The 18,034-nt window shown below is 42.8% G+C and overlaps 1 protein-coding gene across 2 annotated transcripts in view; it reads right to left on the bottom strand.

Annotated features, from left to right (window-relative positions):
• Gucy1b1 (guanylate cyclase 1 soluble subunit beta 1) overlaps positions 1-17,496 on the bottom strand; it is a 42,384-nt gene extending 24,888 nt beyond the window's left edge. The window contains exons 1-4 of one of the 2 annotated variants that reach the window (XM_048424591.3): positions 17,348-17,496; positions 16,757-16,830; positions 3,119-3,219; positions 206-324 (exon numbers count right to left, since the gene is read on the bottom strand). In XM_048424591.3, the coding sequence (XP_048280548.1) occupies positions 206-324; positions 3,119-3,219; positions 16,757-16,830; positions 17,348-17,350 (297 nt within the window). In that variant the 5' untranslated portion in view covers positions 17,351-17,496. Of the gene's footprint in view, positions 1-205; positions 325-3,118; positions 3,220-16,756; positions 16,831-17,022; positions 17,155-17,347 lie in introns of those variants that run through there. The other variant, XM_048424592.3, reaches the window with a different exon arrangement.
• Positions 17,497-18,034: the final 538 nt, after the last annotated feature.

The raw sequence follows: 18,034 nt of genomic DNA, 5'->3' as shown, positions 1-18,034 counted from the left end.
ATATTTAGAGTTAACGAGTAGAAACTAGGAAACGACTTGAAGGGAAATGATGGAATATGTGTAAGATCATCAAATAACTCGATGGTGTGTGAGAATGGCCGCTGCTCCTCTTCAGGAACAAGACACCCTAAAGAGAAGCATTCGAGACCTCAAATTGAAGAACTGACACTGAGAACCGTCACCCTCAGGACCTCAAGTTTCTCACCTGCAAAAACTCTCTGACATTAGATCCCAGAACACGCAAGATGGTGTCGTAGCCAGACTCTTGACAAAAGACGAAAAACATCTTCCCGAACATCTGCAGGATTTCACCAGCATTGAGGTCTGTATTGTAGGTCAGAGAGGAAAGTACAACAGGTAGAAAACTGTCAGTGAGAAGGGTAAACACAAGTCTAAATGAAAATGATTTAAAATGCCCATGATTTTTGTACAGTATGAACATAGACTACGGATTTCTGAACAGAAATAGATACTGCTATGACACTGGAGAAGACTGTGTGCTAACATGTTTCAAGGCAGAATTCACACTATTAACAATGAGGACGTTTTCTCAACTCTCATAGTGACACACTTACATGTAACAGTTTATAATTATATGTTTAGTGTATTGTTTCTTTTGAGAAGCAGTTTATTCAAGTCCAAGACAGGGCCAGCAAAAAGTTTCAATGGGTAAGGATGCTTTCTATCAAGTTTAGTGACCAAAGTATGATGTCCAAGTCCCACTTTGTGGAAGGAAAGAACTCCCAAAAGTTCAATTCTGACCTCCACACAGGGACTCTGGGACATAAGCATCTATATATCACACACACACATACACACACACAAACACACATATACACACACTATAAATAAATATAACCCAATACTCCATTGCAAAATAACATTTCCTTAATAAACATAAAAACATTTCATTCTTGTCATAGTGTATATCCTAATGTCCTGCTTTTTCCTAATATATAGTCATTAATATTTCCTAAACTTTAAGTGGTTACTTTTTCTGTATGGATGTTGACTGACATCTTATGCAACATATGAGTGTAATGATTTATTCAACCACACTTCTCCTATTGAAAACCCAGACCCTTTGTGCTTGATTACGTACACAGTTCTCAGAAAACCACTTACACAAAAATCCTAATAAGAAGCAGGTCTCAAATGTCTTTGAAAATTCCTTAACAGTGTGGGGAGGCAGATGGAGCCTTCACAAAATGCCTGCCTCACAAGTATGATAACCTGTGTTTGGATTCCAGCCCTCATATGATAAGCAGATGCAGTGGTGCATGGAACTCCGGCACTGGTGGATTGGAGACAGGTCGGTCACTGGAGCCTGTCGGTCAATGAGTCCTTGAGTTGTGGAGCCTAGCCCAAATTGATGTACCCACAACACCACTGCTCTACCTGAGGCTCGGGGATCATTTCAGAAGAGGGACCAGAAAGATTGTAAAATTCGGAGGAATGGGAAGGAAGTTTGCTGTGAGATTGTGTCCCCTAAATATATCAGAAACTGTACCTATGAAGTCTTGCATCGTGACTCCTGACACAGGAGTCACACACGGATAACACTAACACAGTAATGTGGAAGGGCACGGGAAGCAGCTCATGAAACTTCCAGTATAGAAAGAACCACAGGCAACGAAGGAACGCTTGTAAGCACAAGAAGTAGTCTTTCCCATGGAAAAGCACGCCAATTGGTATTTAATAACAGATGCTCATCCCTGAAAGCATATATACATAAAACTAGCATTATGTGGTCTGAGCAGGTGCTATTCATGTATTTAGGAATACATGTAAGCATGTGTGTGAGAGAGAGACACCAATAAACAAAGAGGGCATGGATTTGAATGTGTGGGGGTATACATGGGAGGCTGTAGAGAGAGGAAAAGGGATAAGGAAATGATATAATTACATTATACATTATGACCTCAAACTTTTTAAAATATGTTCTGAAAACATAAAAATGATTGATAAAACACCTGACTCTGATTTCTGGCTGCGAGATGAACATATACACACATAGAGGCACACACACAAATCCATATGCCTCTCTCTGTATGTGCACATACACACAAACACACCTGACATACAAAAATGAATTTAAAAATATATTATCAGAGTTTTAACATATTTTAAGGGACTTGGATAGTATAAAATCAGTTCCCAAAGTCACCTTATCATTAAATTGAAAATATCTTATTTCCTCTCTGGAACTCTTGACCCAAATAAGTAAGACTCTTGATCTGAACAGATATTTCAATTTCGCAAGTTTGAAAATTAGTAATTTAAAAGTTTGATTCATATTTTATCTCATAATTGCTGTCATCTTATTTTTATTACCCATCTAATAGTTTTATTTCTAATTCACGAATCCTGCCCAGTAGAGCTAAGAGTTTCATAGCTTCTGTATGGCTTACAGCCCAGATGCGCATGTGAACAGTTCCGCACCATGAGACCTGTCAGAATTACACTTTTTTCAGTAATGGGTCTATCTATGAATTTCCTCTCTCTCTCTCTCTCTCTCTCTCTCTCTCTCTCTCTCTCTCTCTCTGTGTGTGTGTGTGTGTGAGAGAGAGAGAGAGAGAGAGAGAGAGAGAGAGAGGGGGAGAGGAGAGAGAGAGGGAGGGAGAGAGAGAGAGAGAAGAGAGAAAGAGGAGAGAGAGAAAGAGAGAGAGGAGAGAGAGAGAGAAGAGAGAGAGAGGAGAGAGAGAGAGAAGAGAGAGAAAGAGAGAGAGAGACTGCTGTTTCACATAGCTTATTATGGTAACACACATTGGAAAATAATATTTTCTGCACTCTACATTTGATTGCTCACTCTGTGGTTGGGGTTATAACCAGATCTTTTATGACTAAAATATTAGTACTTGCATTTTTCTCCATACAGGGCCTCACAAGGGGAAGGGAGATCTCCGCTTTCCTCTTGTTGCCCACTAAACTGCGTATACTGGAAGGATGGACTTCCACATAGCCCCGGCCTAGCATCATACGATTGCCCCACCCCGGTTGTTCAGTGCACGGCTTGCGTCATCAGCTTGCGTCATCATACGCTGGGGTCTCGGAGCACACATTCCTCTGCGAACCTGTGTCTGTTTGACCCAGAGAAGGGAAGATTCATTGAACCTACTGAGGACTTTGCTTGCCGCCGCCACCAAGTCGTATGTTTTGGAATCATCATATATTATTCTGACAAGAAACTGGCCTTCTTCATCCAGCTGCGCCTCTTTTCTGAAAGAAAGAAAAGTGTGGTGGAGATATAAGTTAGAATAAGACATCTGTCACGTTCATAATGACTGTGTGAATAATGGATCTATTTCTGGAACATGGTTTATGGAGGTAAATTGCTTAAATTGACATCGTGTACCTAAAAATCTAGTGATTTAGGAGACATTGCTACATCCTTCTATTCAAATCAAAGGAGGCATTGAGCCATATTTTAGTACTCTCGCGTGTAATACAATGCCCAACACTATATATATATAATCAAAAATTATGTCTGTATTGGAAAAAAATTCAGCAAATATTTATTTATGAATTCCCTACAGGTGTGGGGCGCTGCCCTGGGAACTGGGGATACAGGCTTTACCAGAACAGACTGGAACCCACTTTCCTTGGAGCAAACATTTTCTGGGAGGACAGACGTGTATCTGAAAATGCAGTGTGTGGATCAGGGACAGCAGGGTATGCGAGGCATAATTTCCCTCTAGGTGACCATTCAGGTCAATAAAACATGGCCAGCTGAGACTGGACTGGGAAGGGCAGAGCCCCAGGGATGACAAGGAGGTCTCTGGCTGGAGCAACTGTCATCGGTAGCTGGTTTCAAACACATTAGGTTTGAGTTGCTGAGTGACCTAGTCAAACCTTCCCATCTATCTTTCGAACGTTAAACACAGTAGCTCAAATTATACACAGTTAGTACAAGGAAATCCCAGTTATCATTTTTTAACGGTCATCAGGATTCTATAAATACATTTATTTTGATAGGATTTGGATAGCTTCTCTCAAATAAGCGTCCGAGCAGAGGAGGAAGTCATCCTTCAAACAGGGCTGGGTGGAGCAAGCACTGACTAGTTCCCAGACAACAGTCTCCATGTGAAGTTCACACACAATGTGGAGAGTCGTCTGTGACTCAGTCCTCCTCAGCAGAACCTCCGTAGCCACACAGCCGCAGTGACACCTTCAAGGCCACCCATGGGCACACTTCTTTCAGAAGCCATCCAGTCATGGCCGCTGCTCACTCTGTTTACTCAAGGGCCATCTCCCCATTGTGTCAAGTCTTATGCACGACTGAGCATGGAACTAGTCCTAAAGACATGCTGTGTTCTTCGGAGCATGTCATTTATGATTTTGTTACAACCGTGCAGAGCTGGGCTGTTGTTTGCCCAGAACTCACAAGGTCTTTGAATCCCATTCCTGGGACCAAGGAAACATGATTTCAGAATTCAGAATTTATTAGTTGGATGAAGTTAGGCAAATCACGTATACAGAGTGAGCATGACAACTTAGCATTGCTAAAATGTGAGGGAGACACGGCTATAAGGACACATAGCCATGTGAGTTTATGATCTAAACCATTAAAGCTGTGCATATTAAGATGGAGTTTCATATATTTACTTTCTCAACAATATTACATTCTCAATTATTAAAACAAACTCAATTATTGAGGTATATGTCAAGTGTAGCCTTATTCTATGTCCCAAACATACATAACTATCAAGTGAAAGGAACATAGTTCTCCAAAGTGCTTCCATCTTCTCAATAGCATACATTGAGACAGTATGAAAAAATTCTGAACATGTAATGGACAGACGTGTACCCTTTGATAATGCAGTGATTCTGGTTAGGTGTTCTATTGTGGATTGCAAGAATTCATAAGGCACAGGAAAGAAAAAAGCTAAGATTGAAATAACAAGCTTCCCTTAGCTTGAAATAACTACTGTCAATATTATATCAAGTTTTCTACAGTTGAATATATAATGCTTTTCAATGCTGCCAATTTCAATGTCATATCTGATGGCTATCTTTTCATTTCAACAAATACTTCTGGCTGCCTCAATTTGCATTGTTTAAATACACTGAGTCTTGGCAGTGAGTCAGAGTGATTTTATTTTCTTCCACAAGTATAAATAATAAAATTATGATGAACATATTTGTAGCTAATTTTATTTCTATATAGAAACAGAATGAATTCCTAGGAGTGGAATTGCTGGTTTAAAGGACATGACTATGCTGATTTTGTTATTATCCCATTAATTTTTTATTGTGAACCAACACCAATGGTCACATGGGAATTTAGAAACATCTGACCTAAAATATGCATAAATGCTAATCAAGTCTACAATAAAATGTATGCTAATTTGCCATAGTCACCATGTTCTGTTCTCCCAAATGAATTAAATCAAATCACAACATGTATTTTTATACTAAACTTAGTTTGTATAAAACACACACCCAGCCATAGTAACCTTTAAATGAATGAGAAGCATCCACACTTCCTATGCATAAAGTGGAGAAGCAACTTTTTGCAGAGACATCCACTAGGCAGGGCCATCCACCAACCGTTCCTATATCCTCTCTATTTATTGAAACAAGTTCCTTTATCTTCTAAGCATTCCTTCCTAAAATGATCGTAGAACATGCTCCCTGGAGGGGACTAAAGTCAAAGTCAGCAGCAGTGGAGACCAGAAAGTGTCTTCTTGTGGAAAGGTCATGCTGAATTCCATTGAATTATTCAGACACTTAGGACTCCTTATTAGCATCTATCTCAGAAGCCTTGGGGAATATCCGGTTGCTTGTTATCTTTTCTATTCCCTGCCCCCCAGGAGTTTTTTCCACACATACTCAATGCTTCTTATGCTCTAGGCTCTTTTCTAAAGCATTTTGATATGTCAAGAAAGAAAACTACCAAGGATACCAGCCCTAACTGACCCGTAGATAGCTGGTAGAAAGAGGTAATATGAAAACTAGGTTAAATTCTATATTATGTTATAGCATGATAGATGCTTCAAGACGAGAAGACAAGGGAGACACAGTGAGAGTAAAGGAGAAGAAGGAAGCAGCGAGATTCCATACTCCATGGAGTGGCATCAGGGTCTTCAGAGATGATGTGCTACGTGAGACTCCAAAAGGGCAATAGCTGTCCACCCTCCTGCACCCTGCCTTATAGAACAAGGTCTCTCCTCTCTGCAGCTCAGTCACCATCTCCCTCCAATTTCAGGGAACACGGTAACTAGAGAATCACTGGAGACTCGACCTCCGCCCCAATTGTGCTTGGTTAACAGAAAACCTGAGCAGGAAGAGCCATGAGCCACAAGGGAGGGGAGGCAGGCAGCGCCACCTGCAGACGCTACTGGAAATGCTCTGTTAGTGTTCAACACCACTCCTACCTTTCTGATATGTTCATATAGGATCAGGTTTCATGGTGTCTAATATCTTAGCTTCCATGTGGTACAATGAGGTGATTAATGTCACCCCCCCAGAACTATTCATCACAGACCCCCAACAAAATCAGTCAGTGATCTCCATCAGAGATCAACACCATCACAGTGATCTTCATCACAGACAACACCATCACAGTGATCTTCATCACAGCCCAACACCATCATAGTGATCTTCATCACAGACAACGCCATCACAGTGATCTTCATCAGAGATCAATACCATCACAGTGATCTTCATCACAGCCCCAACACCATCACAGTGATCTTCATCAGAGATCAACACCATCACAGTGATCTTCATCACAGACAACACCATCACAGTGACCTTCATCACAGCCCAACACCGTCACAGTGATCTTCATCACAGCCCCGACACCATCACAGTGATCTTCATCACAGACAACACCATCACAGTGATCTTCATCAGAGATCAATACCATCACAGTGATCTTCATCACAGCCCAACACTGTCACAGTGATCTTCATCACAGCTCCGACACCATCACAGTGATCTTCATCACAGACAACACCATCACAGTGATCTTCATCACAGACAACACCATCACAGTGATCTTCATCAGAGATCAATACCATCACAGTGATCTTCATCACAGACAATACCATCACAGTGATCTTCATCACAGCCCCAACACCATCACAGTGATCTTCATCAGAGATCAACACCATCACAGTGATCTTCATCACAGACAACACCGTCACAGTGATCTTCATCTCAGCCCCAACACCATCAGTCAGTGATCTTTAAATCTTGAATGGCTCTTCTTCTTCCATTTCTACTAATCATTCTCTCTCTCTTCAATTTGGGAGGTTTTTCTCCCCTTCACATCCTAAGCTGACTGAAATCACAGAAGGCGACTAGCAAATGTGAGAAAATTTAGGAAACAAGCTAGGAGATAATTGCATAAGCAGCACACCTTGCTCAAGTTCCACTTCTCTACGATTCTCTGTTTCTTCCGTTGCTGACCCATGGTCTTTAGACATTTTCCTTAAAACCAATACCGAATGCACATGCCTATATCTACTATATATAAAACATTTCTAGTAATCTACCACTTACTTTTTATATGCAGCATTTCCTTAGACCTGGAATCACCCAAATCCACATATACTCACTAAATTTCTAGACCCAATCACTGTTTCAAAATCAACTTCAGCACCAACCTTGCTTAACTTCTGCATCAAACGGAGCAGCCCTTAGCCTGTCTACCATTTTGGTCTACAGATAAAGCAAACTGCGGGTTTCGCTGAGATTTATAATTGGAAATTTTCTCAAAATTAAATATATTGGGCATACTTTTATTATTTATTTTGTTAACCTCTCAGTTTTCTCCAAATTATGAGTCAATGCCCTTCTTCACAGCATGTGAAAAACAAAGAACTTCAGCACTTCTGCATGCAGGGGTGCCGAGTCCGAGGGAGTCCACTCCCTGGGTTTTATTCCATGGTCATGGGTAGAGCACAGCATTGGCGCTCTCCTGCAGCCACTGGAGAGCACAGTCAGCCTTGGCCTCATGCTCCACACCCAGTGCATTTGACAGGTGAGGTCCAGGTGCTGGAAAAGAAAAATGAGGAGGCCACCAAGGAGGAAGAAGAGGGGATGTCCAGGAGAAGGGGGGAGAGGAGTGGAAAGACAAAAAGAAGGAAGAGGAAATGTTTAGGGGAGAAGCAAAAGGAGCAACAACTCGGAAAGCCCTAAGCAGTGTAAAATAAAGCTAGTGGGCTCTATTGCTGACTTGTTGGTAAAATGTATGGATTCTAATGGCCAAAAGCAAGCTCTGCTTCCGTATGTGACTTAAAAGAGTGGCTAAATTCTCCAATGGTGACAAAGTGATATAGAACTATATGCTGTGTTCACTAAATAAGTATTGTGTTATAGATGGGTGACATATTTTCCTTAAAGCTATTCACTTCCTCATTCTCACTGATTGATGGCTGTCGGTCATCTTCATATCAACTAATTACTTCCAAAAAATAGCTAGTGGGTAGATATAGCAGAATAACCTTTTGTGGATTGACTGAAATAATCACCATCTTAATACCCATGTGCACATTTTAAAACAAGGGAATGAATTACTTATTCTTCATAAGTGTCTATACTTCGTATTACAAAATCAAGCTATTCTATATAACTGCACGAGTCCATAGTTCATGTTTAGTATTAAGCATATTTTGTATGACTTAAAGAAAATAACTAGATATACAGTGAGTTCAAAATGGCCGAGGTTCATTTCTCATAACTGTTTAAGGAGTTATCCCTTGATTTCATGCGGGAACACAGAAATACTGACCTTGCTTCCTACCCTGAGCTGCAGCTCCTGAGTACTTCCCCAGAAAGTGTACTCCAGGGAAGGTCTGTGCCGATGGATAAAGAAGCATCCTAGGGAAGTATGGGAAGGAATGTTCTGAAATGGGACCGTCTGAGGTCCAAGGAAATGACATCTCAAAACAAAGGTCAGCTCCCAGCCAGAAAATTTCTATACCTGTCTGACTCTCACTTCCACCCAGCACCCCCTAGAGTTACTGATCCAGGAGTATCCTTGGTGCACACAGATTTGGTCTTTCTAATAAATCCTAGCAATGCTGAGGAGAGAGGGAGGGAAGTGTAATAAAAACACTGAGCTGTATCTAGTCATTATGAAAATTAAAATGTTCCATTAGAAGCCACAGATAATAACTGTAGGCAACATTGAAACTGCATGTGGCTTTTTTTTTGTAAGTGGCTGGGAAAAATATTTGCTATTTCTCATTATCTAACTGCAGTGATTTTAATAATTCTCTGAACCCCCTAAGGTGTGACTCCAGTGGGAAGAATTTGCCTGAAGAAGAGACGGGTCCTTTAAATCCAGGGTTAGCTTCTATTTTGGACCTTCCTTGAAGCTTGGTCCCTGTAAGGGAAGCTGTCACTCACATAAGCTCTGACGAGTGGCAATGGGATCTCAGTTCTAGCAAACAATGCCTTCACTCTTGGGATAATTTTGTTTTCACTGGGACTTTCCTGACATGAAAGACCTGTCACAGCAATGACTGCAGCTCTGAAAGTCACTCATAAATGTCTTAAATGGGCGCCTCCCACGGCCTTATCAAACAGATGGATCCATTTGGCCATCAACACCCTATCACAGCTCCCCTCAAAGCAAACAATCTGCTCAAAATTAAGGTGGATATGACTTTTCTCTTACAGATGTGATAGGTGACTAAATAAAAATTACTTCAAAACGTAATAATAAAAGTCACCTGTACACACGCTGGACCATCCCAGGAAAGCAAAGACTACTGAAGAAGGCACCAGCACACACGCAGAGATGGTTGGAGTCTTTGCTATATCATCCCTCCCTGGGAAGAGTACAGGTTCTCGCTTGGAGAAGGACCATAGTAGGATGACTGGCAATCGGTGCCCCAGTCCCTACTCTGTGAAGGTGTGTGAGGGAAGTTCTCTAATATCTCCTGTTCCCTAACTTACAAAGTGACCATAAAGGGCGAATGGAGTGGATGTGACTGATGGTTTAGCGATGTCATGCATCGACAGCATTAGGATACAGTAGACCTATAAGGCAGATGTCCAACATGAATGAGATATTGTAATCAAAATAGAATGGTGCGCTGCCAAGACCCCCCCCCCACACACCTAACTCCAGCATGACATACATTTCTCTACAATTTAGGACACTGTTCTTATCCAGCATCTCACGAAATAGGGACCTAGATGTATTCTGAATTATATATATATATATATATATATGATTATATATGTGTGTGTATGCATGTATGTATACATATATGTATATATATGATGAGTATATGTTATACAAATATTGTCTATTGTCTCTAAGAGCGTTAAAAACAATTTTCAGCAAATGTATGTATCATATTCATGCGAATAAGAGGAAGCTAGAGACACATGTAATAAAGGGAAGGAATGGAGAGAACACGCCAATCTCTAGGTTCTTCCCTAAGAATGGTAAGAGGCCTACACTCTGGTGAGGCAAGTCAGATATTAGATGAATAATTCAAAGCACACTCACCCATGACTAGGAAGGGAGCACAGTACTGAACATACGAAAACGTTTCTTCAATAGCCTTTGCTGCGGTAGGGCAAAGCTGGGAGGGGGACATTTATAGAACACAGAGAGGACATGGAACAGAAGGAGGCTCAACTCCCAACCTCAGCATGGTTAAGTGACTGAGATCAGACCTCAGGGTTGGATGCTGAGAGCAAATGTGACACAATGCACGTTGACCATTGCCTTCCTTACCGTTATCGACAGTTTATAAAGAGAAAATGTCTTCCATTTTTCTACCTACAAACAATAAAGGCAATGTTTTCCTACTATTTATTCTTTAGTGCACAGAGAGGCGAAGCAGAGAGCTCAAAAGCCGCAGAACTTCAGGTCTGTGCTGTCGCCCAGGCATGGGGCTGGAGAGATTCCTCTTTATAGTGCTCATTTCCTTAAGTGTGCTTTCCCAGAGACATCTGCACAGCGTCAGCCCTTAACTACCACCTTCCAACACGCTACGAGGAAACATTTGCCAGGTCCCTGTTGCTGGAGGAAAAAAGACATCACAAAGGACATTGCTCTCGCAAACAGCAGCCATGTTTAGTTAATATTTGCCGTCACCCCATCTTGACATAGTGAGAGCGAAGCATGGGGTTTCTGGGTTCTCTTCTAGTCCTCACTGGAACGCACACAGACACACACACACACACACATACACACACACACACACACAAAAAAAACCCTGCACAGACCAGGCTAATATGATTCTGGTATATACCTAATGCACACGCACACGCACACACACACACACACACACACACACACACACACACACACACACACACAAGGAAGAGTCTAAGGAAATTAAGACTCCCCTAGACCAATCTTGGGGCTGTTGCAGATCATAGAAACAAAACAATCAGAAATGCTGTGGCCTCCTTTATCTTGCAGGTACCATGTTGTTCCCAACGTGGTATGGATTCTAGAAGATCCTGTTTAGACCGCTCACCAGCAGCTGTGTGAGGAGGGCTAAGCAGTTAGCTTCCTAGCAGCAAGCAAGCATACATCGTGTGTCTTCCTCTGACTTTCAGGCTACCCAGAATAATTCTCTACAGAAAAAGTTCTCACTCACAATGCACAGCTAATTTACTTTATTGTTTAGCTTTTAAAGGAATTTAATTTTCAGAGGTTGTTTTTGAGTAAGAAAATGAGTATATTGTATTTATAGTCAGTAGCTCTTCTTGGGTAAACACATCTAGAAGCATATAGTCTGATCTCAGAGGATTGACTCCAAAGTAACTTGTGACTTTTCAGCCTCCTACACACAATGCCCCTGACAGTAGTACTTTAATTTTTTCAAAATGCAACTTCATAGTGGGAAAAAAAAAGAAAAGACAACAATGACAAACACATTGAGCTGGAAAGTCATTTCCTGTTTCAAATAGATATCGCAGCACTCAGCTGAAAATACATAGAGGAAACAGTTCTAGAAAGTTTAAAGAGCTTTCTAGTATGAAGTGCAAGTCATACTTTCAAACGCACATAGGCTTTTTTCCTACCTGGACTCGGATATAAAAAGGCATAGAAATTTATTTAACTCACCCCATCATGAATGTGAAAATGCCATAAAGCATGCCAGATTATGGTGATGCCCTAGTGTGCTTGCTTTCATTGGTTTTGATAAGGTCAGTATAAAGAGTACTGGCAATCTCGGTGCGGATGGCACAGTGAGATAATCATCTTCCTACAGCCTGCAGAAAGCAGAAGGTGGGCACAAGGCAGACACAGAAAACCTGGCAAGAAGGTTGTTGGAGTGTAGGGCGAGGGGAACTGATAAGGACCAAGAGGAAAGAAGCAAGGCCAAGGGATAGTCTGAAGCAAGTTAGAGCAGCCAGTGTGTGGCTAGGATAGAGGAGAAAGAAAGTGAGAGGTGAGGTGAGGACCTCCACCAAAGTAAAAGGAAACATTTAGGTTGGAGTAGCAGGCATGCACAATGGGCTATTGTTCTCGGTGTTTTGTCGGGGTGTAAAGTGCTCAGCAGGCTCTTTAGCACTGAGCCACACCCTTAAAGCTGGCCACTGTCCTTGAAATGGAGCTTCACAGCTTTCAGGCCGACTGCAGAAGAAAGATGTTGAAAAACCCAGTTAACAGAGGGAAGTGGAAAACAGTGCACACCGTTACTCTGGCAGCTATTTAAGAACCATATTAAGCATGTTTCCAGATAATACTGAAGGTACTGCAACAACCAAGGCTATCAATTTCTCCGGATACAACTGAGGCTTGGAAAGCTGGAGCAGGTTAAGAAGCCATGTAACTATCCTAACTCTTAAAAAATTGCTTGTTTGGGCCCCAATATTGATTCATAATCAGCAAATTCAACTACACATACAAAATCCAAACTGGAATAGCAGTACATGCTACCCAGCAGTCAAGCCATTTCCTTATTCGAGTGACAGACAGGAAAGTTTTTTTGGTTTTTGTTTTTTTTTTTTAATAATTAAGACTAAAAATATCCTGATATCGCTAGACATTTTCAAGGCAAGAATGACATCATTTGCCTTTCTGTCCTCGGTGCCCAGATTGTTAACCTATGTTGATTAAAGATAAGCTCAACAATGAACAAGAGAGAAGAGCCGGGGCAGGGAGAGCCGGGGCAGGGAGAGCCAGGGCAGGGAGAGCCGGGGCAGCAGCTTGAGCAAAGCCATGACAAACACATGGAAAGTGACAGGTCGCAAATTGACAAGTGTCTGTTAACTAAAATGATATTGCATAATTCTAGAACTTACAGATTTCATACCAACGTTTGGATTGAATTGCTTATTTCTAATCCCTCAGAAAGTCTGATACAAGGTAGCCAACACTCTGGCCTGGCCACCTCTAGGCAAGTCAGTACAGGTTTCTGAAAGGTGGTGTATGTGGGGGAGGGGGTTGTGTGTGGGACCCTACCACTGAGTTACATCTTCAGTTACATCTACTACTTGTTTTAAATAGACTTGCAATCATTTTAGAATGTACAGCCATTTGAATCTGCCTTTAGAATTCATGTAATTTCGAGGATAGACAGATAATCTCAGAGCTCCCTGGCACAATATAGTTGTCAGGTTACCCAGGGCTGATGCAGTGTAACAGAGGCAGACCTATCAAGCATTTAGAAGATATTTTTATAGACATATAGTCTGACTACATTTTCTAAATGAATGATAGATAATTTTTTTTCTCATCACTTAGGAAACATGGCTTCTTTAAGAGGATCATTTGAAATTCTGAAATAATTTACAAAGCAAAATCTGAAGTAGTTTTGGGAGCAGGGCTTGGCTCTTACTCTTATGTTACTACGTAATCAAAAGTGGGGAAGGACGCTATATCCAGAACACTGGATGTTCCCTGGTCCAAAAGATAGCAATGACATTTACATGGCTACGTCTGCAACAACCTGAAGCTGGTCTTGGAAGTAGACAGTAGCCCTATTCTGTCTGTCACTTTGAGAGGAATTGCCTGGGCTTGGGTTTGGGGCAATTTTTACTGAAGAGGGGAGACAAAGCACTTGGGAGACAGTGATGCTGATGATACTAATTCATGTGGTCGCTGAGTTTCCAAGGAGGTATTTTCATCTAGAATTTTTATCTGGAATCTATTACTTAGAGTTTTATTTGTCACTAAGTGTGTGACTTCCTGTCTCGTAAAGGATGGATGTCTACTTCCTACTAAACTAAAAAAAAAAAAAAGAAAGAAAGAATACTACAAAACATGTTAAAAAATATACAATTAAACAGTTTTTCACAGATCAAAAAAAAAGAAGATAGAAAAGTTTGGTTCATATGGGGGCAAAATTCTAAAACAGCTCTTCTCTCATATATTGAGACTTCCATAAAACTTACAGCATCTTGGGGAATGGCTGCAGGGGAGGCTCAGGAACAGGAGGGAAGGGGACGGGGCACCCTCACGGCTATAGCCTTTGGCTGTTATATTTCTTCTCACCCTCAGTAAGCATCTGCTGATTGGGCAGATGTTCTTCCAGGAAGCATTCAACAGCATCTGGGGAAGCCAGGCAGGGTAGCAAGGAACAGTTTTAGACCCTCAGTGCAGAGAACCAAGCCAGACTGTCTAGCACATATGCAAAACTGCACTCATGACCTGAGGAATGCCTTCCTAAAGAGAAGACGGGCAACTGAGTGGCCAACACTATTCTATTCCTCTGGTAAGGGCACCATCCTCACAGTAATTTCAAAGAAAAATGATCTCTATGACCTGGTTCATATTTACAAGAAGTGTTTTGGACAATTGGTATTATTATCACTTGGCTAACTAAGAATTTTGTTCAACCACACTTCAAGATAAGTACACACGTCTGTAGTCCATGCCCATGAGAGGCAGAGACTGGAAGACTGTTGTGCTGTTGTGGGAACAAGCCAATTTCAACTACATGGTAATATCCATTCATTCAAAGTTACATAGCAAGAACCAGTCTCATGTGTGTGCGTGCACACATGCACACATACGCATGTGTACAACATATTTGAAGAAACATGTAACAATTTTCAGCCACCATTGGAAAGTTAATAGAATGCATATATGTTTAGATCTTAACCATCATAAACAAGTATCTGGATAATTTAACTTGAAAAATAAATGTGTTGGTACGTTCTATGAAGTAAATTTTTGATTTCTACATGGACTAGTTATCAACATTGATAATATTCAGATGTGTATTCTAAGTTTGGTTTAATTTGCATAGTGATTATTAACTCATTAGAGTCTGGTATTGTACTCTCAGAATCCTAAATATATCCATTGTTATAGTTTGTCAGTCATGAACTTTGGGGACTTCACTTCTAAAGGTGAAAGGTTAACATATGGGGGGGTGTTCCCTTCATTCACAAAGAAAAGGGCTTGTGTTCATCCTCACACTTGTCTGTGCCACAAGGCCTTGTGCTTCCTGTCGTCTCCACAGAAAACCAAAACTATGCAAGAATGAATGAAGTTGAAAGAAAATTCCAATCTCCAAGTGGCCTTACTTCTTAGAGTTTTATTTGATAGAGTCATAACTGCCTCATTTGGCCCTCTGTTTATAGGATGCAGATGTGTCCTGCAAATAACATAAACGTGGATAACATGAAAGACTCTGGAACATCAATTAAAAGTCATACCCAAAAGAACTGAAGGATGATGTTGTGCTCTAGGGTTTATTTCTACAGAAACAGATAACTAAAGAAAATCGCCATCCTATTACTGAACAATGAAGTCCGTGAAATGCATAGCTAATAAAAATGTGCTGAGAAAAACAACAAGGGCTCGTGCGCTATCATGGAGCACAGGAACTTAGCAAACAAGAGAACCGGGTTCCCCTCTGCACTTCATAATCCTCACCACTCTCCCTAGCCAGTCAGAATGTGGTGATGCCTACCTGTGATTTTAGTGTAGCTAGTCGGTAGCAACACTCAGCTATGCAAGAGTTAAACGCCAGTTTCTACAAGGGAGCGAAGGAAAGATAATTCTGTTAAATGCTCTGCTGAGCATGGTGACGCATTCCTCTAATGCCACTGCTCAGAGAGGCCTGGAAGATTGGCAGGTCCAGGACAGCCTACGCTGTATCTAGGGAGATCTCTCAAAAAATCTAAAGGTCAGTCATGCAGCTTGGTGGCATCGTGTTTGCCTGTCACGCACAAGGCTCCGAATTCAGCCCCCCAGTAAAACCCAGCCCAAGACCCACAAAAGGTTTAAGAGGTGACCAGGGCCTTAAAATGTCACCTAAGTGTATTCCTCTGTCCCATCTGAGTACCAGGCTCAAAGTTTGACAGAAACTAGGATGCTCTGGTAGGACTCCTAGAAGAACGCCCAGCAAAACAAGGTGGATTTGAGGAAGTAATCGGGCAGAGGACCCTTTATTAAACACATGCTTCACGTGACTTACTGGAGAAATAATTTCTGAGTGTACTATAGCATACCCAAGCGATTTAACCATAGTATCTGTACCAGGTGTGTAAACCTCAGAGCAGAGCAAGTCTTCTGTTCATTTCCTGCCTCAAGTCCCAGAACCTTTCTAAGGCCCCTGCATGGGAGCTGACCAACCTTCAGAACCTGGACTGGGAGCCTCAGGACTCTGGCAGGGTGTTCCCACGCTCAGGCCGGGTGAGGAGGCCGCAGTGACCCCAAGGGGCCACGCCACGGCCTACCCTCCTCTCCTGGTCTCGGCTCCAGAGCGTGGGAGCAGAGACCGGAGGATGCGCACCACGACCCTGCCTGGAGCGTTAGGGAAGCCAGCGCGGGCACGGCGCCAGGGCGGCCCTGGGAGCAGGGCTGTTCACTTACTTGATGTCTTCCCACACCTCGGGACCATAATTGCGGATCACCAGCAGCTCCAGGGCATGGTTCACGAATCCGTACTGCAGGGCAGGGAAAGACTGAGGTCAGGGATCTGCTCCTTTCCACCGCGTCGCCCACCCCGCTCCGCTGGCCTGTCGCTCGCCATCTGGTTGCGCTTTAGGGGTACCCTATACTAAAAGGGGGAGATTCCCGAGAATCATCGGATTCTCGGCTCCACCGCACCCCTCCCCCATCTTCTTACCCCTGCTCACCTGTCACCACGGTACAACAGGGACAGCAAGGGAATCTGAGCCCGGAGCCTCCCACCTGACCCGGCCAGCGGAAACCAGAATCACCCGAAGTCGAAGGCTGGCGTTGCGCGGTGGGGACCTACTCGGGACCCAAAGACTCAGAGCGCTCCAGCAGATCATGTGTCCCCACCTCCCACCGAAGGCGTTGTTTCCTGCAGCCTTCCGCTCTGTGCCCCACGGCTTGCTCCTGCAGCCCCGCGCAGTCCGCTCTCAGTCCGCAGTCAGACTGTTAAGGTTCACCCAGCCTAGGTGTGAGGTTCCGGCTGAGCGTCCTGACAGCACTCACCATGATGTCTGCGCCCGGAGCCCGGGAGACAGCCTCGGCACAAGGGTACCGCGGAAGAGACCCAGACAGCGACTACAGCAGCGACAGCGCACCCAGACCAGCACAGAGCTGCAGCTAAAGCATCAGCCTGGGCCAGCCCTGATTGCCACCTCTTCCCAGCCAATGACGAGTAGAGCCACAGGAGACCGGCCGCTGTTTCTTCCCATATCTCAACCAATCAGAGAGAGCGGAGGGAATTCGGATGGGCTCAGAGCTACTCGGCTCCAGCCTTTTCCCCGCCCTAGTTTGGTTAGAAGTCCTTCATTTGAGGCCTTAAGGGAAGATAGAGCAGAGCCAGCTACACCCCTCCCAGTAGTGGGTGGGTACGTTGTGGTCCTGGTACACGTGTGCTAATCCAGAAGTCTGCTCTCTGGCTTGTGATGTGTGTGTGTGTGTGTGTGTGTGTGTGTGTGTGTGTGTGTGTGTCCAGCGGTGATCAGCATCTTCATGTTTATTGCAGTTATACAGATAAACATTTCGTCCGTGTCTTTACATCGCAACAGTTGGCAAACTTGTAGCTAATTCTACGGAACTAAACACATTTTACTTTTAACCACTCATTAAGTGTACAGACCAAGATGCTCTGTAATAGATACGAGGTTGTTAAACAAGTGTATTTAGACTTTCTGTCGTTGATACAAAATACCT

Source organism: Myodes glareolus, chromosome 20, assembly GCF_982192425.1.
Source record: "Myodes glareolus chromosome 20, mMyoGla1.1, whole genome shotgun sequence".
NCBI classification, from domain to species: Eukaryota; Metazoa; Chordata; class Mammalia; order Rodentia; family Cricetidae; genus Myodes; species Myodes glareolus.
This window is presented reverse-complemented; position numbering and strand designations above follow the sequence as displayed.